At 37.9% G+C, this 23,703-nt stretch overlaps 1 protein-coding gene and 1 pseudogene across 1 annotated transcript in view; both read right to left on the bottom strand.

Moving 5' to 3' along the window:
* LOC122787200 (procathepsin L-like) overlaps window positions 1-23,703 on the bottom strand; it is a 282,706-nt gene that overhangs the window by 120,026 nt on the left and 138,977 nt on the right. Inside the window, exons 5-6 of the mRNA XM_044053790.1 lie at window positions 16,206-16,430; window positions 7,676-7,844 (exon numbers count right to left, since the gene is read on the bottom strand). Of these exons, the coding sequence (XP_043909725.1) occupies window positions 7,676-7,844; window positions 16,206-16,430 (394 nt within the window). The remainder of the gene's footprint in view (window positions 1-7,675; window positions 7,845-16,205; window positions 16,431-23,703) is intronic.
* Window positions 9,600-9,694, bottom strand: LOC122788482 (annotated as a pseudogene).

Here is a 23,703-nt window from a genome sequence, read left to right as displayed (position 1 = left end):
TAAAAACTAAGAGCTCTCATAAAGTCATCCAAAGCAAATTTTGAGAGAAAAATAGCTAAAGACTCAAAAGACAATCATAAGGCCTTCTTTAGCTATGTTAGAAACCTGGGAGGAAACTCCCAGATATGCCCAGAACTAGTTCAAAATGATGTGAAGATTACTGATCCTACAGACATTGCCAACATACTGGCTGACAGGTTCAGTGCAAACTTCTCCCCCCCCCAAAGGAGAGATATCTATACCAAGCGATTGCAGCCCCCAAACATCTCCCAAGTGAGAACTGCTCTCTCAAAGCAAAAACACAGCATCCATGGGACCTGATGGCAGCTAGGACAGCTGTTTAATCATAGTCTTACCTCTACTGCAACTGTGGTCCCACTTCACAAAGGCGGTGCTCCACCCCCCCTGAAAATTACCGCCCATTAGCTTGACAAGCCTTATCTGCAAAGCCATGGAGAGGATCATAATGGACCTCATAAATAAAGACATAGGGAATTTGCAGACTTTGGATCCATCCCAGTTTGGCTTTGTCAAAGGCAGATCATGCCTTCTAAACTTGGTTGACTTTTTGAAACAGTCACCAAAGCCATTGATGAGGGAAAGCAGTCCATACAGCCCTACCTCGATCTCTGGCGCCCTTTGATACAATAGGTATCATTGAAAAACTCATCAGCTTAAATGTTAACCCATACATCACAAGATGGGTTGCAAACTGGCTGAGTGACAGAACCCACAGGGTCAGAGTTGCTGGCGCCATGTCAGACTCAAAGCCTGTCACAAGTGGTGTACCACAGGGCTCAGTCCTGGGCCCTCTTGTTGGCCCCTCTGCAGCATCTACTTTTCCGAAGTACAAGCAAACACAGGAGGGTTATGGCTGACAAAGTTTGCAGATGACTGCAAACTGGGCGCCATAGTAGAACACAGATATCCTTCAGAAGGGTCTCACAGAAACGGATAACTGGTGCCAGAGCCATGGCCTAAAGTTAAATGCCAAAAAATGCAAATAGGTGGCAATCCACTGAGTACAGAAGAAGTTATCAGGGACCTGGGGACCCAGGTTGATAGTAGTCTGTCATTCGACACCCATGTAGCTAAAGTAGTTAGGAAGACCTTCTACATTGCCCACCTTATCATGAAGGGATTCTCATCTAGATCAAGGGAGGTCATAGTCTCCCTATACTCATCACTCATCAGACCAATGATTGAGTACAATGTATCTGACCCGACACTTGCAGCAGCTGGAGAGGCCACAAAGTTCCTCACCAAAAGGATAAAGGGTCTCAAACATCTGTCCTATGCTGCCCGACTGAAAGAACTCCAGCTCTATTCAGTTCAGAGGTGACCTTTGCCTAACATACAAGGCCATGTCAAACCCAGATTTGATGAATATGCTTCACCTCAAAAATCTAGATCCGTCAGAGCCACAAGAGACTTAAACCTCGACACGGCTATTAATAGGATGTGCTGGAGGGATAGATTCATCACCCAAAGACTCTATGCTGTGGAATAAAATAAATCTTGACCAATGGATGGGAGATGGATTACCTCAGTGTCACTGCTCAACAGAGGCACAGCAAAATAATGGGTATAGTTCCCCATACTAAACCTCAGGCAGATAGCCTAGTATGAACCTATGAACCTATGAACCTATGAGTGTATCCTACAGTTTTGATGTAGGGTGCTCCTGTTTGCTGACTGGTAGTTTACAGTCTCCCAAAATAAATTATTTCTTGTTTGTAGTGGGTGAAACTTACATGATTTTCAGGGGCCTCAGGAGGTATCCTGTAGCAGGCATTAAACTGATAGCCAGTCCTACTTAGTGTGATTTGGAGCTCAATGAATTCCATTTATGAGTGTCTGGGAATCTGTCTATAGGCAATATGATTCCTAACACATATGGAGATGCCACACCAATAGCCATTAGATCTGAAGGCCCAGGGATGAATGGAGAGCTTTCTGAACATTTAAAGCAAGTTTTGATAATTATACAGACATGGATGTTTTCTAAAAGCAATAGAGCCTCGGTGCAGGAAAGGCTTTAGCCAGTATATGGAAGCTTTGGAATGAGAGATACAGACCATTACTGACAAAGAAAATATGACTATCGAGCATCTCCTCCCATGCTAACACATACTGGATCCCCCTAAAATGACACCAAATATTAGCTAATTGTTGAAGACAATTATCTTTTCTTTGTACCTCAGCATCATTCTTGAAGAAGGAAGGATTCCAGTCAAAACCAGGGTCTTGCCTGTATTTGTGACATGCATAGAGAGTTCTGGCATGTCTCTGTGCATATCCCTCAGGAATCTGCAAGACAAGTCATTCACCCTCTCCAATAGAACAATATTATGTCATAGTCATATATTTAGGAGAGAGGGTCTTAAGGACCCTTGATATATCAATGATTCTGGTACATGAAGGACAACTCTTCATCACCTTGTCTTTATCCACCTAATGAGTGGAGTATTATGTCTGACTACAGAGTCCTTGATCATTCAAATATTTTTATTTGTAGAGTGGCCTAGTCTACATGATTTGAAATTATTTAAATTCTGATGACTTTTTGTTGTAAGTGTGCTAGAAGGTAATGTGATGTTAGATTTTCACTTAGTCTTAGTCTTCATAGATCTAGTAGGCTTTAGAAATAATTTTTTACAGCCTCAGCTTAAGACATTTTAACATGGGTTGGTGTAGTGTGTTGTGGAAGTGTTTACTGCTGATTTGGAGGAGCCAAGTGCTATACAAAAATTCATGGATCAAAACACCTGAATCTATATAGTGCCTGATGGTGGCACACTAAAGATATCTTGTTTATAGCAATTACACTTCAATTTTGCCTCAATAGCATGCACTGCCCAAAAATCTAGTCTAGGTTCTTCTGCCACCAAAAGGAAACTAGCAATCTAATTTAAAAGTAAGTCACTAATTCAGCAATAAAACAGGAAAAAAACAGAAAGAAGTTAGTGAATTGGGTAAAAATCTGATGGGGTATACAGTGCTATCAAACTGGAACTTGAAATCATCTTTTTTGTCTATGAAGTCATGATAGATGTGAATATAAAACATATGAAGTTCATTTATATAAGATACAGACAGCTCATTATGCATAACTCATGAAATAAAAAGAATATTGAATAATTTTACTGGTCTGAAGAAAACTGAGGTGTATATGGCTAGAGTTATGAAACTCTTAGGTTATAGCATCACTATAATTGTGACTATGTATAAATCAATATTATCTCATTAGTATAACACAAATGAAAATATCCTGTATAAGAAAACTCTTAATTTCTAATGTTGAGTTTTAATGATGATTTTAAGTTTTCTGTATGTATATAATAAGATATATATTTTTTAAAAGTAACACTATCGTACAAGCCAGCCAACCAAAGTTCAAAGACCATGACGAGAGTCATAAATTGTGGATGCCCTAACAGAAATGTGACCAGTACAGGAAGCAAGCACAAACCATATGATTTTTGGTTATGTATTCCCTGATCACTGGTTGTTCCTGTGTGTCACATCTCCTTGCAGGTTAGTTTGCATTTTGGTGATTTGCGTACATCTTTCAATCATGTTACTTATATTTCCCAAAACTTATATTTCTGTCATGGTAAAACTCTGTGGAGTACCTCTTTATCTCATTCCATCTATTTTCATTTACTGCTTCATTCTATCTGTCTATAATGGAGCATTTCACAGTCAAAGTCTTCTCATTCTATAGCTTTACTTTATTAGTTTCTTGTCTGTTATCTACCTTGACAAGGCCTTTAGAAATTTCCTTAGCATGCAACCCTGATTATTAGCAAAATGCATATAGTCACTGGTGAAAGACCTGCATAGTAGGTTGCCTTCATACTCCATTTTCACATGAAGAGGGGCACATGCATAAATTAGTGACAGATGTAAGCCATTATTATAACTGTGTTAAGATGCATATTTCAGGCTGTGCTGCATCCTGAAAATGAACAACATAGTATACATAAGACCTCTTATGAAGCACACATCAGTCTATTTAACTATTTGATTATGGAGTAGGTGCACCAGTTATCAGATCCTTTTCATTCACAATCTACCTGAAGCAGGAAACTGTCTTTTATTCCATATAAGATGATAAGCAGTAATATACAATAATTACTGTGTCACCATATAAATTGATCCTTTGTAGACTCGGCTCATTGGGGTATGGGGTGTCCATGAATAAGCCAGATTGCATATAGGTTAATGATGGTCATTTTGATCATACAGCATTAAAAAAAATGAGGCACATATGAGGTTGTCGCCATGGCATAGAGGAATAAAGCACTGGCTGCGACCCCAATGAATGGGTTTGGTCAGTGGTTCCGGTCATGGAGGATCTGACCACAGATGATGGCACTGGGCAACCAACTCTGCCTTACAAGTCCTGTGGGGGAGGGAGGCAGTGCAGTCTTCTGAGAAGAAGTGGGAACATAGTGCCAGGGGTGTGAACTTATAAATGCCAGGCTTCAGTGCGCAGAAGGCTTTATGTGTGTGTGTGTCTGTCTGTCTGTATGATGCTTCTGAGGTGCAAGGCATAGCAGACATCTGCAAAAGTGAATGTACATATCAATCACGAGTAAGCTGGGGCTTAGGACATTAACCAGAAAAACCTTGATGGCTGATTGTATGATAATCACTTGCAAATGGGCCAGTCAACATCAGAAGAGCTAGTGAATGGAAGACAGTACAGATGAAGTGCATACAAAAATATATAGTGGGGATTAACAGAGGATGCAAATGAATGTGAGTAAAAAAGGGTGCTGGCAGCGAATACTGGTAGGCAGCAAAAAATGTGGAGAACTATACCAAAAGGCTACATATATATGCAAATGAGATAATGTATGAATGAAAGTGATGACGTTTAAGTAATGATCCAGGCAATTGTGACACAAAAACTGAGTGGATAGGTGATTAGGTTCGGCTGTCAACTTGAATGAAAGTTACATATGGTAAGCAATGGACTAGGTGGTGTTAGGTAATAACAGTGAGTGCCACTATGGACTAATGCTGAGGGTGGGTGTGTATTTATTTTATTACAAAGGTAACAAACTAACAGAAACTCAAAACAGTAAATCCACCAAACCACCAAGGAACAGAGCAGCACAATGAAGGAACAATATAAAGTTTTTTTGACAAGAGTTAAGTGCGTTCATCAGCATGTATCAAAAGACTTCATCAGAATTAATAAAACCTCACTACAACATGTTTAAATTACCCTCTATACTTGATCACATGACTATTCTAACCAATAAAAAAAATTATTTTCAAAAAACATAACATAAATAATTAATCTCACCAAACAAAGAAACTTTGAAACACTAAAACTTACGAAGCATAATAAATGTTTAACTTCCAAATTTTCTATAGTACCATCTATCTTTGGGATATCAAAAATACATGAAAGGGTAAAAAAAAATCTAACCCCAAGACCTACTGTTAATGCTAGAAAATCTAAGATACACCCCTTGGCCAAGTTTACTGATGTCCAATTGAAACACAATTTAAATAATTTTGACCATCTATGTCGTGACTCGTGGAATTTTTTAGTTAAACTGAAAAAAGTAAAATATGCAGAAGATATGATTTTTCTTACTACTGGTGTTACCAGTTTATTTAATGCTATCCCACACATTGGCCGTGAATGGTTTCATGTTTTTTTAGTAGAATTGACAGAATTTAAGAATTATGCATCAGTACTCTAGATGCCTTCATGGAGACTATTCTGACAAATAATTTTGTGTTTTTTTAGGGTCAATATTTTCTCCAAAAAGTAGGTGTAGCTATGAGGGCCACATGTGCCTCAATTTTTGCAAATGTTGTAATGCTCCAGTGGGAAAAGTAGTATATACTTAATTAATTTAAAAGTAAGCCCTGGAGCTTAAATGTCCATTTTTTGGATTATATTTTTACTGTTTAGAACAAATCCATTACTGATATTAATTAATTTATAGTATATTTGAACAGTACCACATCTTTTTTGCAATTTAGGTGCAATTTTAGTGAGTATAAGATTAAATTGCCAAAAGAAGACAACCCACCACTGCGTCTCTGTAGAAAAGTGTAGGTAATCCAAGAAAAAAAGAGAGTTTTTCAATTTTGGAATCCAGAACAGGCCTTTACTTCACAAAACCAAAAACATTAAATCACAAAAAATATTCTTCAAGTGTATACAAGCACTAATATACTCATGTTACATCACCCAATTGATGGTCATGTGACTGGTCCCATCTATCATAATATATTTTTATATTTTTAATATATTTTATTATATTTTATAGAGGTGTGGTATTTTTAGTGAGTATAAGATTAGTTATTTAGACATGGAGATCAGTAAGAATTATATGAACAAAATGTTAGTAAGTACCATATATATAGAAAACCTACCTACTTAAATAGCCTGTTGCACTATTCAAGTTGTCATCTGGAACATGAAAAAATTGCAATAGTGAAGGGGTAATACATTCGACTGGCGAGGATGGTATCTGATGACATGGAATTTATTATTCAGTGTCAAACACTAGCAGATATATTTTATTCCAGGGGGTATCCAGTAAGTATGCTTCAGAAATATTTTGAGGAGCTAGATTGCAAAAGGGAAAATGGTATGATTTTGCCATTACTACAATATGAAGATGCCTACTTCCTTAAATAGGAAAATTATATTAGTAAGCATAATGCATACACTCATTCCTTTGTAACTAAATTTAGTATAACTTATCTATATATTGTTAAGATTTTGAACAACAACTGGAGAAATTTCTCCTGTTTTGATTGCTTTGCAGAATTATTTGGGGCAAAACACATCAGCACCATTTTAAACCTAAAGAAATTGTGACCGCTAGTTATTCAACATTTGTTTATGTAGCTTTATGCCAAGAGTGTGATAGATTTTACACTGGTAAAACCCAGAGAAGATTCAAGGATCAAGTATATGAGCATATGCTTGATATCAGAAGCAATAATAAAAATAACTCTTTATTCAAGCACATTTTGAAATTTCCTGCACACCATTTTGTGTTTTATGCATTAGAGATAGTGGCAAAAGATCCACGGGGGCCCCATGGGCTGATTTTATTAAACTTAAAGAACTTTTTGGGCAGACTAAGCTTAATGTGCATATTACACCTGGTTTAAACGAAAGCCTTTCTATTGCCAGTGTACTTAGGCTTTCATTCATATGATGTGTAAATTATTTTTTTTAATATAGGAAGTACAAATAAAATGTTTTTTAATGAGTGAGCTTGAACTTATTATGTTTCATAGGTTTTAATTAATGTTTTAAAGTGTTTTGTCGAGAGCAATTATTTATGTTAGATACATTTTTTGAAAATTATTTTTTATTGGTTAGAATATTCATGTGATCAAATATAGAGGGTAATTTAAACCTGTTGTAGTGAGGTTTTATTAATTCTGATGAAGTCATTTGGTACACACTGTTGAAAGTATTTCATTTTTGTCAATAAAACTTTACATTGGTCCTTCGTTGTGCTGCTCTATTTGTTGGTGATTTGGTGGATTTACTGTTTTGAACCAACTAACAGACTGGATAATGGAGTGTGATGCAAGTTAGCAAGGGTGTATGAATACAAATGACAGACAAAATGAGGAGACCTTAGGTGAATGTCTGAAACTGTGAACACCAGAAGCTTACCTGAGTGGTAAAATTGAAAGCTGGATAGTTTGGCATCAACAGCAACAGAGACTGGTCCAACAGTAGCTACGGCCTGCTCCAGTGCCTTCTCACTCCCACGGTCCACCATGCTGACTGTGGTACAGTTAGCAGCTTTGTACTGGTCATTGTACTTGCAAGGTAAATCATCCTGTAACATCAAAAATGACACTGTAGAAACTATGATGTAGACAAAAAAAATGCAGCTAGCTATTGCAGCAAAGAAGCAAATTATGTAGGACAAAACTGGCAGAAAATGATTATAGAAACATTCATACTTTGGGCATTTTTGAGATGAGTACTGAATATAAAATTAGAACTGCTTGCTATTTCTAAAGAAAATTAACAAAAGTAGGTGGTGGTGATCAAAGAATACAGACTGGATTCTACTATTGTGCAAGTGAAGTACCGATTAATGTCTCTTCACAAAGTTTACAAATGCCACTGCAAAGTGACATGTATCCGATGTCACCACTAGCCAACACCACCTGGACAAATCTTACTCTGACACGTCTGCTGTTTTGCTACCCCATCATATATCTGCAAAGTATACAAGCAATTTGATTTTTGACCCATATCAAACATCCTCACACACCAACAAATATATTTTCCATTACAACTTGGCAGATATGCAAATGCTATTCAGTCCTTCACACTACCTTTACCACATGCTATGACAAATGTATAAGGCATCAAGCAAGGACATTCAAATGTCATATGTCGAAAAAACTATTTTGAACATATGCATTGTCACATATGCTGACATAGTTCATTTGATGTAATTCACCAGATGTTATGCCGTTCCATTATATCTTGGAAAGTGTAGACAGCCAGAATTTACTTGCGAGTATAACACCATCACATGTTGCCGTACAGGTGACTTAATGCAAAAATCTCATATTTTGCAACTTTATCAGTAGCACTGATGTAATATCAGAACTTATTGGCTTGTATGCAACATCACCTCTTCAGCTTTTAAAATGTAATTTTCCCCATTGATGTCTCTATTACATTCAGACATGTATGTGAGCTTTTGCGGTCTTTATATATGATCACATATAACACATTTGGTCATGTAATGCACTGACCTATAGATGAACCCATTCTAAAGGGGGCACTGATACACATGTAATGTTTTGACTAAATGACATTACAGATGACTGCATGCTGTGGGTCTTGGGGCCCAGTGCTAATCTACTATTGATGCTTCTTCTCAGTAAGCTGCTTAATATCATCTCTGTCAATTATATTCCCTCTTAATAGATCCATTTGGATTCACTATGACAGACCTGCCATCAGTCTCAGCTTGCTGTTACCAGATAACCTTCATGATCTCATACAGATGAACTTACTTTAGTTTAATCAAATATGTAAAAAAGCTAATTAGCTTTTACAAGCTGCACTTCCCATTCTTGCCAAAATTTAAGTCGGTGATCATGTCAAAGCCTGTATTAACTCCACACCTGTCATCTGATTCGTTCTTGTGAAATGATCCAACCATCCATCCATCCAGTTTCTGTGAGAGATGAAAATAAAGCATATAAAGCTGAACTGCTTTTCCCTGGAGGTGATGACTCAAAAGAAACTTCATATGCATGAGCAGTCACCATTCACTGTAAAGAAAATGTCACAGCTACTCTGGGCTATGAGTGATCATTTCAGGAAAAAAATCTACACAACACGCCAAACCAGCAGAGTGAATCAAGGCTGTGACATCCTATCGCACCATTTTCATATAGAAATCAACATGTGGAAAAAGTCATGCAGACAATTTAAATCTACATTTGGTACAATGGACAAATATCTGGTACAATAATCTGTTAAAAAAAGATGTGTACTGAGAGGCATGTGCCAGCTGCGGAATAAATTATTGGTATAACTTCTGTTTATAAAACTCTTATGCTTTTAAATTATTTAAAGTGTGTTATAGGTGTCATTGTGCAGGGGCCATGCTAATCTTCTCTGTATCCTTCCAATTTTAGTATATCAATGCACTCATCTTGCTGTTTTATTCTCAATCATTACTGTTTGTTGTTTTTAATCTAAGTTTTCTACATAATTTTATAGTTATGGAAAAATATTAAAGTGAAAAGTTTAGCTTGAAGAAAACAACTTTGTATATTACTTTGCCAGCTTTTACTAATACCAGGATTTGTTTTACATTATACCACCAAGAGCTGGTTATCTAGATGTGAGCATTCTACGATATCTACTTTTGAGATTTTTTTTTAGCCATTCCATTCTTCAGTTCTTTATGTAGTTTATTTATAGTGTTAGGTCAGTGATTTCAAATAGAATGACTTCAATTAAGCTAAGATGACAGAGCTAATTCAACAAGTTGAGCACAAGTCTATATTTCCTTGACCTCGGTAAATTCAGCGAATCACTGAAATGATTTTCGCTGAATAAGGGTCGATGATTAGGTGTTCACTGCAATAAGATTGCAGCAAACTGATATAGACCCATTGAGCACTAGCTTCATTCTGTAGTTCTGAGCTTCAGTGTCTCTCAGCCTCCCTTTGCACAGACCTAGATGAAGTCACTTAACCGTACACTGTTCCTGTGCCACATCTGAAAAGAGACACTTATGCTTAGTTGATTTACGCAGTTAACAAAAAAATAAAACAATATAAAATAAAGATATCTAGATCATCCAATGGGAATTCAAAATAACATAATATGAACTCACACCACAATCTGATGTGTATCAACTGGGGATTACTATGCCTAGCTGTGTTATGGTAGACATCCCACAAATATGGACATTTTAACTTTGTTAGGTTGTACAATGTTCCAAGACTATTATAAGGAAGAAGAATTAGAACTCACTTAACTGAAGATGTTTGGGAACAACAATTCACAATTAGATGAATGAAATACCTGAAGAAAGACCTGCTACCCCATTAGTATCTTATATACACCATGGACTGCTTTAATAAATTACAGATTCCATCAGGAAAAAAAAACACTAAAATAGACTAATGTCCAGGACTGATCTCTGGTGGCATTGTAAATTACCTTCAGTTCTTACAATTCTTACAATTACATGTGATTTGCAGTGTCCAAGTGTTCTTACCATATGGAAACAATTTAAGAAATGTATTTTCTATACAACACTCACATACCCCCCCCCCCCACTCTCCCTTAGATGGCATCCCCTTTAAACTGCTGGGGATAATTCCAGCCCTACAGCACATTGGTCTGTGTAATATTTTCTTTGCTTGACCAAGCATGCCTGTGTCATTACTTCTGTTGTTTGATAAAGATATTTATACTGACCTAACACTATATACTGCTGAGATTCAGAACGCAGCACAACCAACCTTTAGGAACGCTAAAGTATTCGTGCAGTGTTAGTGACATTTCCTTCACAACAAGCATTCCATTCATTTGCAATACAGTGATCCAGGCATTTCAAGCTGTTTTCACAAGCCTCTCCAATCTCATCTTACCCTATATCACAGTGATTGTACAGTTTGATCACTATATCATTGCTTAAAGTTTTCGAGTTACTGAACTATGGGTAGGATGATTAACATTGATAAATGACTCGTATAAGAACCAATCAGAGGAGGTTAGAAAAGATTAGGAAGAGAGACTGGAAAAGCAATTCACAAGGAAACAACGGGAGGACATATATATGGCTTTCAAGTATGCAACAAAGTCCAGGAGCTTTAGAATCTTTTCTTGGAAGTTTTGAATATGCAGTTTTGTACATCAAGTAGACTTCAAATAATTTTTCCTCAGGCACATTGCAAATGTTAGAGATATGGTTGAGAAGAAAGAGGTAGCTGGCAACATTTGTTTGGGAGTGGAAAGAGTTGGCAGACTTTAAAAATTCCCTACGGAGTACTCTGTCTCCCCAGACCTCCACTGAAAAAGGGCTCATCTCGGCCCAATGGACTTTCCTGGTTAACAAACTGCAAATAAATGAATAAATAAATAAATGTTCGGAGGGCAAATAGCTGTAACTAAGGAGATGATTATTTTGAGCTTTGATATAAGATTTAAATTGCCTAGCTGTAGTAAGATCATGTTAAGTTTAATTCTGTTGGCTGCCAAAAAAGCAATTAGTAGAAAATAGAAATTAAAGTCTAAAGCAACTGTATTTGAAGTATTGAATATTGTAGAAGAGATTTAAGAACCAGAAGAGGGATCTTTAGAAAATGAAGAAGCAAGTTACATAGAAATAAATGGAAATTGTGGAAACATGCATGCAGAATAATCTTCAGGAGGAGGAGTGAGGTTTAAAGGAAGGCAGGAAATGAGCACATGATATAATCCTTTCTAATTATGTATGTTTGCCTGTGTCATAAGTGGTACTTTCATAAAGGTATTTGATAAACACATTGCTAGATTACTTGCATTTAGAGTACCAAAGGATACTTCTTCAGTCTTACACTAATCATTTGGTAAGAGGTATGCAGCTATGCCTGTAACCATTCTACCATTAAAAAACATAGTACATGCCTTTAAAATCATTGCAGAGGGTCAGAAAGAGAACAACACTTTTATTGTGCAGACTGGAACATTTTCAGATCCTAGACTCCATAGAGCTGGTGATAATGAATCTATGCACAGGCTAATATCAGTGATTTAATAATGCCTGTACCTTTATGAAGAAGATAGTTAAATCTAGGATGTACAAGGCTAAATATGAGGATCAAAAACCATAGCACTATGCCTAAATCAGGACAGCTGATACCATGTTCTGGAGTATATGCTTACTGGCTTTAAATTGCTCACATAAGATATACTGGCATATGTGAAATCTTGGAATATGCAAACAGTCCATCATATTCTAACATATTAATGTAAGCAAATGGTGTGTTATCAAGCATGTGACACTCTTTTATGCTGGATATGAAATGATGGTGACACACTGACCAGTTAGAGTTTGTATCACAGAGGGGTACGCATGTGACCGCAATAGGTAAACGTCTGTATCACATGCTGATATGCATATGAATGCCTTAATACACTGATATGCCTTAACCCCAAGGATTCATTAACATCCTTAGCATGAGCCATATAGCTTGGGTTAAAAAGGCCATTCTTCCACAATGTGGTATTTTGTTATTCAGAGATAAGTTAGCAACAATGAGGAAAGACATCATTAGAGGTGAATTTGCATGTCTCTGAATCACATTACCTATCATGAAGTGCAGATCAGCACTTCCCACAGTAGGTAACATGGTGGTCACTCTTGCATGCACAAGCACACAGTAAAACACACACACTAACATACACACCACGTACTCCATACCTACCGCTGTTGTCAGATCATCCACAATGTCTTCTTTTCCCCTCTTCTGGTAATTCACAGATGACTACAGTTCTGTATTAATGCCAGGCATTCAGGTTTTATACTTTATATCCTTCAGTAAATGCATACTAGGGAGTATGCTTACAAGGTTGTAATATGTGTGCTGTGCCTCCCCCCTCATACATAATGCTGGAGATCCTCAATATGTTTAAAAACAACACCTGCTGCACTGCCTTAATGGTCAGTACACCGAGCTAATGCAGAGGGCTCTTGTAGCAAGGGTGCATGTTTGAAATTCCCTTTTTCCTTAGTTTATTAGTTTTATTTATTTATTTATTTATTTATTTTAAGCAGACTCTGGTGTCCAGTGGCTCCCATACCTTTATAGCATTACATAATGACTTTCCCTGATGCCTAGTATCCCACCCCCAACTTCCAATCACTGTATTGGCTTAAGTGCAATTATGGCACAAGAGTTCTGAAGTGATCCCTGGTGGCTAGTGTTCCCCTTCCCCCAAACCGGTTTATACTATGTATAGTCATACCCTTCAGGAAAAACAAGGTAACCCCAAGCTACCATATAGGTGGCAATCCACTAAGCACAGAAGAGGTTATCAGGGACCTGGGGACCCAGGTTGACAGTGGCCTTTCTTTTGACACTCACATTGCTAAAGTGGTTAGAAAGACCTTCTACATTGCCCACCTGATCATGAAGGGATTCACATCCAGATCTAGTGAGGTCATTGTTCCCCTGTACTCTTCACTTATCAGACCAATGATCGAGTACAATGCCCCATTCGGGATGTATCTCACCAGACATCTGCAGCAATTGGAGAGACCCCAAAAGTTCCTCACCAAAAGGATAAAGGGACTCCAAAATCTGTCATATGCTGCCAGATTGAAGAAACTCCAGCTCTATTCAGTCGCATACCGTCTGCTCAGAGGTGACATGTGCCTGACATACAAGGCCATGTCCAACCCGGAATTAATGGACATGCTCCACCTCAAAAATCCAAATCCACCAAAACCACTAGAGCAAGCGACTTAAACCTTAGCACGGATATAAATAGGACGTGCTGGAGGGATAGATTTATCACTCAGAGACTCCCTATGCTGTGGAATAAAATCCCGGTCCATGTGAGGCAGAGCACCTCGCTGACTCTGTTCAAGAGAAATCTAGACCTGTGGATGGGAGATCGTAGGTTTACCCCGGGAATCATCTCTGTGTCACTGCTGGACAGAGGCACAACAAACTAATGGGCACAGTATTTTTTCATATAAGGGGTGGCGTAAGCCACAACAATTTGGGCTAGGCTTATAAATGCCTTAGGGCAGATAGCCTAGTATAAACCTATGAACCTATGAACCTAAGAACCATTGTACATAAGTCTTCAGAAGTAATCCCTGGTGGCTAGTTTCCCCCCACCCCTGGCCCCAATACTTGTTTAAGTGTCTTTATGGCACAAGTCTTAAGAAGTAATCCCTTATGGCTAGTGATCCCCTTTCATCCCTGTAGCCCAGTTAACTTGCTGGCTAGTGGTCCTCCCAACCAATGTTGTAGACTATGACAGCCACCCCATCCAACACTCTCAGACATGTATACATCAAAAACACACACACACATGCACACACACACACCCTACCAATCTGATCACACTCACACATTCATCCATTTTCACACATAAACCTACCTCACCTCCTCTCCACCCCCCTACACCATCTCCAAAGCAGGCAGGCAGAAACACACACACACACACACACACACACACACACACACACACACACACACACACACACACACACAATCACACCTGCAGACCTTTACATACACTCACTCACCTCCCATTCCTACCTTAACCCTAAAATACCCAGTACTCACCTCTTCAGCAATAGCTGAACACAGTCTTTTGGTCATATACACTACTGCAATGTGGTAGAAGTAACCACAGTAATCTACTCAACTGAGCGATAAGATGAATTGTTCAGCAGATACATGCCTTTCTGGATTCACTCTTGGACAGCGAGTACATGGCTAATTAACTTATGCCTCTCCCCTGGACAGCCTTATTTGCATACAGCATGGCCTCAGAGACAGCCTGATGTAGTGCTGCATGTCTTCATGTTAGAGCACCATGTTAGGGCTGTCTCTGCATTCTAATAGGTTACTGTGAGGTGTACCGAAGTTGTACATCTCAGGGTAACCTTTATGAATTTCCCCCAATGGTGGAGATATACATATGACCTTGTAACATAAAATTAAATTTCATCAAATACTTACTGCTCTTCTGTCAGAAAATTTAATAAAAAGACACAAAATGTAGGAAGACTATTAATCCTTGAGCTGACTGTCAGTCCTTTTATAGTTATTAACAAAGGCAAGCTGCATACAACTGCATTAAGAAAATTCAACATGTGCAGTTTATATTGTGTACCAGTACGAGGCCCCCAGGAATGGTCTTTCCTTTTTTACACAATGACTAGTATGTGAGGTGCATCTGGACAAACCTGGTCTAATTTGGGACTTTATAATTTAGCATCTTCAGGGGGGTCATTACTGCAAATGAACAGGAAGGCCCATCTATCTGTCCATTTTTTCAGCATGGAAGTGAAAAAGCATTGTGAGGGCCTCACTGTCCTATACTCTGTCTTCCACAAAAGGTAATTCACTGTCATCTTTTCATCCCCACTTCCAAGAATGAGGGCAGTGTATCACAGAACCTCGCAACCCTTCTGCATTTTCCCAAATGCATTAACAAACATGCACTGCTTTTACAAAATAATAGCACAATTTGGTCTTCAATGAACAGCTGTATTTCATTCATTCTCCAACCAAGTGCTTCCCTTTGTTAAAAATAAACAAATACAGGTGTGACTCAATGGATTCTTGTAGACCACACTTCATGATATAAGCACATGAAGCCACATTTTTTAACTTCAAATTCATCTGAAAATGCTGAGCACACTGGTTTGGTGAGGTTGTTGTCTGCTTGCTACAGTGGTACTTGGGAATGAGAAAGTTTACATGAAAAATGTGAAATGCTAGGTTTTGACAGTGTAATAGAAGCAAATATATAAAACAGCCATCACTTGGAGCTGCAGAACTGTGCATTAAGTCAGTCTTTGCCAGCTGACTGAGGAGGGTAACAGTACATTTCATCAGTAGCTGTAGTGGTCATCAAATGATATCAAGAGAAATAGAGGTGGAAGAAATATCAGTAGTAGTATTTTAATAAGTTGGAACATTACCCTCTCAGCATAAGGGTAGTAGCTCTCTGTATCAATACCGCCATTGGCCTTCACATACTGGAATCCCCTCACAATATATCCTCCACTACAGCCATTGTTTCCCAGCTGTCTGGAGCAGTCGATCAGATTCTGTTCACTCAGTGAAACCAGACGTCCCGTCTTCTTGAAAAGTTGTCCCTCTAAGGCTCCTGTAGCACTGAAAGACCAACAGGACCCACAGTGGCCCTGCAAAAATTGGAAATAGGTAAATATTAGATGCTCTGTACAGCAACTGGCCTTTCTGTAATCAACAGAGAAAGCAGATTACATTATTTACATTTCACATTTTCAACAATATGCACTCTTACATTTTTGCAGTCTAGTAAAATGCAACTGGTTAAGCCTTTCTGCAACAACTGCATGATACTTTCAAGCATCTGTCTGCCTTTCTAATTGCAGCATTTCTTCCTTAATTCTATGCCCAGTACAAATGTACATGATTTAATGGAATTTATACTTGACTTATAACTCATACTTTGTTACTAGATACTGTGACCATTTTTGCCGACATTGTTGCTCGTCTTGGGTGTTCATTTAAGTAGTTTATTACACACAAACACATCAGGATGGATGACTGGAACATTAAACTTTTAACTAACTAACTGACTAGCTGCTACATACATACATGCTTTCACTTAGGCTGCTCACTCAAAATGACACTCTTCCTTGCATGTGCTGACTGACTGGAATGCTTCTTAAAGGTACAGCACACACACTGATCTATAGCCTCCTTCTTTCATTAATCTGTCTTGCAATGAAAAAATGACAATTGAATAGGCATGCAAATTATACAGACACAAATAAACAAGAACAATCAAGTCCAGGTTGCCATGTATCTAGGATTAGGTCTAGAAATGCAACCTGACCTCGTAATGTAATAATTAGAACTGGGTTTAGCAACAGGGCAGTCACTGGGGAATGTTCTGCTTCAGGATTTTCAGAGATACTTTCAGGAAAAGGAACAGCTGATGAAATGTTCTCTGTAACAGGAACATTGGATAAATCACTCTGAGAATTAGAGTCTCCATTACAGGCAAGATACTGTAGCACTGGTTCAGACACCGGTAAAAATGTTTCCAATTCCTCCTAAATTCTATCCCTTGCAATCCAGGATGTATGATCTCAGTTCTTCACACAAATGTTTCACAAGTCCAATCCGATCAAATCCTTTCGCTGTCTACATCCACACTATCTCTCCTCCTTTTAACGGATTCAGAGGTTTGCTGGTGTTGCCATAGTAGGACTTTTGGACTTTAACTGCTTTGTTGTTTTTAGCACATGGAATCAACAAATTCTTACTGATTGGTACTGTGGTTCTGGTTTGTCTTGACATAAGTCTCTGCACAGGTGAACCAAGTAAATTATTGCGAGGAATGTGATTAAGCAAGTTTAGAAAAACATCAGTATTGTCTCATTTGGATTTCTGTAACAGCTGTTTGAACTGTATGTTCAGCTAAGCCATTTTGATTGTGGGTATTCAAGACTACTAGTAACATGACCAAAGTCCCAAGTTTCAGAAAATCCTTTGAACTGTTGACTTGCAAACTGTGCACCATTGTCAGAAATGACTTTGTGTGGTCTAACATGGACAGAAAAATGTCTCTTCAACTTAGTAATGACAGTAATGGAATTTAGTTAGGAAGTAGATCAATCTCGAACCATCTTGAATAACAGTCTACTAACGCCAAATAATGTTGACCACTCCATTCGAAAATATCTATAGCTACTGTCACCCAAGGTAGTTCAGGAATCTGGCTTAACTGAAGTGGTTCTTTTTGTTGATGCAGTTTAGTACTATTACAAACAGAACAAGATTAAATTTCCTTCTCAATATCCTTTGACAAAGAAGGCCAAAATACTAGACCTCTCACCCTTCTTTTGGTAAAATCAGTTCCTGGGTGGCCATGATGCAAGATCTTAGTATACTGTTGTTGCAGGGACTTTGGAACAATCACTTTTGGACCTTTTATGATGATGCCATTTTCCACCAAAATCTCATTTCTGTAGGGAAAATACTGCTGCACATCCACTGGTAAACAAGATTGCTTTGATAACCATCCTTGTCTGATAAAGTGGTTGAGCTTCTGAAGAACTGGACCTGAAGATGTGAGTTTTAAGTGCATCAAAATGTATAGAAGAAAAATTTTTCACTTCCATGACTTCAAAATCAGGTTTCTCATTGCCATGTTATTCAGTGTTTTTTTCTGTGCGATTGGGATAAAGTATCTGCAAGATAAAGAAGATTGCCTTTTGTGTAAACCAAGTGGAAATTGTACTTTTGCAATTTTAACATCATGCGTTGTAATCTAGCAGGAGTTGTGGGCATCGGCTTTCTCAAAATAGTGACCAAAGGTTGGTGGTCAGTTTCGATTTGAATAGGTTGGCCATAAATATAATCATGGAACTTTGAATATGTAAACACAATTGCCAAGAGCTCTTCCTCATTCTGAGCATACTGAATATTGGTTTGGGTTAGAGTTCTCGATGCACAGGCTGCTGGTCTACCCTCTTGAAGAATGACTGCACCAAGACCAAACTCTGAAGCATCACAGGAAAGAGTTACTGGCTTGTGAGCATTATAGTATCTGAAAGTGGGTGGAGTGACAATTTTCTGTTTCAGGAAATCAAATGCTCTTTGGTGATGTTCTGACCAGGACCAGGTTATAGCTTTACATGTCAGTTCTCTTAGCAGTGCTGAAAGTTAACTCAAATCTGGAATGAACGTGCCTAAATAGTTGACCATGCCAAGAAAATGTTGTAAGGCTTGGACATTGTCTGGAGCTAGCATCTCAAGAAGTGCTGTTTGCTTAGAAGGATCTGGTCATAAGCCTGCACTGGTAAACAAATGACCCCCATAAGTAACTTCTTGTAGCCTGAATTTACATTTCTGAGCATGAGCTACTACCATGGAATATGCTCATTCATTTGGTTCTTCTATTGGACAAATTACTCCTAGTTGCATCATTCTGTCTAGCTCAGCTTTGACTCTGTTCTGCATTGCTACTGGAACTTTCCATGCTGGTCTAATGATTGGGCTTATCTCGTGGTCTAACTTCATGGAGTCCACAACTGGGAGTTTCCCTAGTTTGTCTTCAAAAATATCAGCATACTGTTATCATTCAAGCTTACATGGTGGACTTCTTTATTAAATTAAAACAGTCCCATTCTCAAACTGTCTTTGAGGCCTAATAATGCCTGCATATGTCTTTTGACTATGTAAAACTGCAAGTCATAGCTGTTCCCAGCAGAGTAACATGAAAGCACTACTGAGCCTTCGGTTTGAATTTCTTCATCACCATAAGCAATAAGCTTTGCACACTTTGCTAGATTAAGTTTTTCTCCAGGTTTTACTTTAGCAAATGTTTCTGCTGACATAACATTGCACTTTGAACCAGTATCTACTTTGAGCTCTGCGGGTCTCCCATTAATCCGAACAGTAGAAAATATTTTGTTCTTTGCCCTCATATCTACTACATTGACTGTTTCACCAAGCATGGACACACCATCAACATAAAAAGTGGGGTTGCAGCTTTCTAATTGATCAACTTGTCTCTTTGAATGTTCTCTTTTAATAAAAGAATGTGCCCCTTTAGATTTACAAAACCTTTTGAAATAATTCCACTTTTTACATGTGTGGCACTGCTAAGCACTTTTCTTATTTGGGCTCATGATTTCCACCACATTTACAACAGTTGACTATGAAGCTTGCTATAGGTTTTGCTGAGTCACTCCACTGCTTTATTGAGCATTCCCTAGGTCATATTGAAGCTGCTCTGGATTTTGCTGAAGTGGCCACGCCCCTACGCCCGTTTCTCTCAAACTCGTGCTGCATACTATTACCATTAGCACTGGAAGAAGCTACGTGCGTGCCCTTCTCATTTGTAAGCATATTCAGGTGCTTTTCTGTGAGCTCATATATCTGACAAATTCAGATTCAATTCATTTATGACCTGTTTGTGAGTCGTCTGAGCTTCAAATGATCCACTCATGTATATTCCTCTATTGAGATGAAGGCAATGAATAAAACCAATAACCAAAAGAAATTGCCTAGGCACCACAATGAGAGCTCGCAACTCAGCTGGAAACCAAGATTTATTGAAGTACAACAAAATAAATAACGCTTATAATCCAAGTACGTTTTCGATGAAAATCTTCATCAGAATCAGTACAAAACACACAGTTGATGCCTATTCTAGTTATATACCCTATCTAATTAACCTAATTGATTAATTTCAAACTAACAAGCAATCTTATTTTAAAAAAACACATACAAACAGATCCTATACATCAAATTAAAATTAACTTCCATACATATTATTGATAAAAATTCTATATAATGGGGCACATTTGTGTGGATGTAATGTCTTTATATTGTATACAATGTTAAAAACAATCTAAATAGTTAGCCACAGCTCTAAAACATTAAAATGTATGTACACAGAGTATATGGAGTGTATATTGCCATCTAATGGTTGTAATGGGTAAATAAACTTGATACTCATAACTTAGCTGATCTGAGTTTCAATACTGGCTTAATGGACAAAAAATCATTTAAACCCGGGGGTTTATTACATTCCAAAATTATTTGCCAGTATAATTCCTTGTATTCCAATTTGTCTTCCCATAAACCACCTCTTACGTCCTTGGGCACAGAGTCCAATACAAAAAAGGAAAACATTGCCTGAGGGCAAAAAGTCTGATGTATATACAATGCATTATTCATATTCTGCTTTTTGATTTCATACAAATGTTCGTAAATACGACATTTGAGTTTCCTTTCTGTTTTGCCCACGTAAAAGGAGGTGCAGAAATTACAGGTAGCCAAATATACTATTCCACAGCTATTACAATTAAAAGAACCCTTGCTTGAAAGTGTTTTGTTCCTGGCTTTTAAGAAAACATCTTTCCTATTGTATATCCTTGGACATTGTGAACAAAACCCACATTTATATGTACCCACCCCTCGTGGACCTATGTTTTTAACCATGGGACCACCATATTCAAAAATTTGCTTGAAATTGGTGTCCTTTCTGTAAATAAATTTCAAAGGGGTTTGATTATTCAATGGTAAGTCCGTGAATTGGACAAATCTCCCCCATTCTCTTGAAATCAACTCCTTAATAGGTCCTGAATCACCTCTATAATCAAGTATATAGGCTCTATCATGAAGGGTGGGATTTTGATTTGTTAAATTGTCAGTCGGGGCAGGTACATTCTGTCCCAAAATAGGGGCAAATCTTTTGTGTCTCTCCTGTACTACCTCTGCTAAAACACCTTCCAATAAGGGCCTAGGGTATCCTCTGTCAACCAACATGTTACACACATTACTACACTCCTTCAAAAATTCATGGTCATCCAAGGTCATTCTACAGACCCTTACGAGTTGACCCTTCACTAAATTTTTCTTTTGGAAATAAGGGTGGGCACTCTTGTAGTGGAGGTATGAATTGGAAAAGGTTTTCTTACGATGTATACTAGAAGAAAAGAACCCTTGTTCCTCCTTTTTGAGTGTAATATCCAAGTATACCAGTTGTTCCGTATTAATTTCAAAGGTAAAATCCAAAAAATTGGTCGTGCCCTTCAAGTAATCCAGGAATTCGAAAAATCTTTCCTCAGTGTCTATCCAAAAGATACATATATCATCTAAAAACCTCTTGTACATAGACCAGCATTTAATAAATGGGCTGTCCAAAATAAATTGTTTCTCCCACCAATTCAAAATAATGTTAGCATACGTTGGAGCACACTTAGCACCAATGGCAACACCCTTGTTCTGTCGGAAAAATTCACCCTGAAAGTACATGAAATTATTTTTCAAAATAATCTCCATAAATAAGAGACAGTTAGTAAAATCTCCATGAGACAGTGTACCATTATCAATAATGGCCTGTTCCAACCATAAAAGTCCAATCTCATGTGGGATGGAACCAAATAAGTCCACTATATCTAGAGTGACAAAAATGAGGTCTGATGAATAAAGGTGTGGTTTTACACACCTCAGAAAATCCCAAGAATCTTTGAGGACTGCGTCCCCAGTATATGACAAGGTCTTAAGTTTGTCATCCACAAATGCAGCCAGAGGTGTGGTAATAGAACCCTCCGCTGAAACAATTAACCTAAGCGGTGGATCTGTGGGATTTTTGTGAACCTTGCGTATACCGAAAACTGTCGGTACCCGGGGTTGTTGGTTGAACAAAAAATTGAATTGTTCTTGACTAATAGAACCATCCAACAGTAAATCTTGTAACATCAAATGTATTTTGCTTTTAGCTATATTAACCTCATTAATTGATGCCTTAGAGTATTTACTAGTCTCATGTAAAGAATCCCTCATCTTTGATTCGTAAATAATATTGTCCATAAGGACCATCCCCCCACCCTTATCAGGATGCATCACCCTCAAATTACCATCGTGTTTTAAATCGTTTAACAATTTTTTCTCCACCTGAGTTAAATTAGAATTCACATAGTGTGCCGTTATGGTATTCCTTATCTCTCTTTCCAACAAGTTACCAAAATTCCTCAATTGAGGATGAAGGGGGGGATTAAAAACACTTTTCCTTTTGAGAACAGAATTAGAAGTTGTAACTGTTTCTTGCCCATTAAACAATAAGTGTAAATTTTGTTTCCTCAGAAATAATTTAAGGTCTATAATAGATCTAGGAATGCTGGCTTTCCTATTTGGTACAAATTTGAACCCTTTGGAAAAGAGCTGAAAATGTTCAGGGTGTACCTCAATATTACTGTAATTAAAAATCTTGTAGTTATGAAGCTCTAAAATATTGCCCTCCCGGGTAATAGTGTAACTGCCATTTACCTCTTGTTGTAGCCCCTCTGGTTGTAGTAATTCTGGTTCTGGTTGCGGATCCGATTGGATCGGCGAAGCGGGGGTCCCTGGTCTAAAGGGCACTCTTCGTCTTGGAAGGGAGTATCTGTAAAATCTCCCCTTTTTTCCTGATCAAAAGTGTATAATTGATGACCCACTTGGTCCCTAGTAGTCTTAGGATCTTGATACCTAAAAAAAGACCTGGGTTTTGGATATGCTACTTGGTCCTTGCATTCTTTAAGGTCCCTTGCTAACTTACCCCGTTTCCTGTCCATGTTAGTAATGCAGTCAGAATCAATTTGTAAAAAAATGTTGTGATACTGTTGTTTTTCTTTTTCTACCTGAAATAAAAGATCATTAACTATCTGGTCATTAATAGTCTCCATTTCTTTTAAAATGCCTGCCATCACCTTCGCATTTTCTTTTATAATTGCTTTAATAACTTCAAAACCACACTGGTCAAATATCTTAATTAAATTTAAAGGACAACCGCACCCTCAGACTCAAAAAACATATTTATTTCATCATGGTTTGGTGTTTCCTACATTTTAACAGCACTCTATGACTATTTAGAGCTTTTTAGATATTTCATATGCAATTTCTGACTCTGACCACATGGGGGCTGGCATTTTG

Source organism: Protopterus annectens, chromosome 13.part0 (genome assembly GCF_019279795.1).
Source record: "Protopterus annectens isolate FY-2018-M chromosome 13.part0, PAN1.0, whole genome shotgun sequence".
NCBI classification, from domain to species: Eukaryota; Metazoa; Chordata; order Ceratodontiformes; family Protopteridae; genus Protopterus; species Protopterus annectens.
This window is presented reverse-complemented; position numbering and strand designations above follow the sequence as displayed.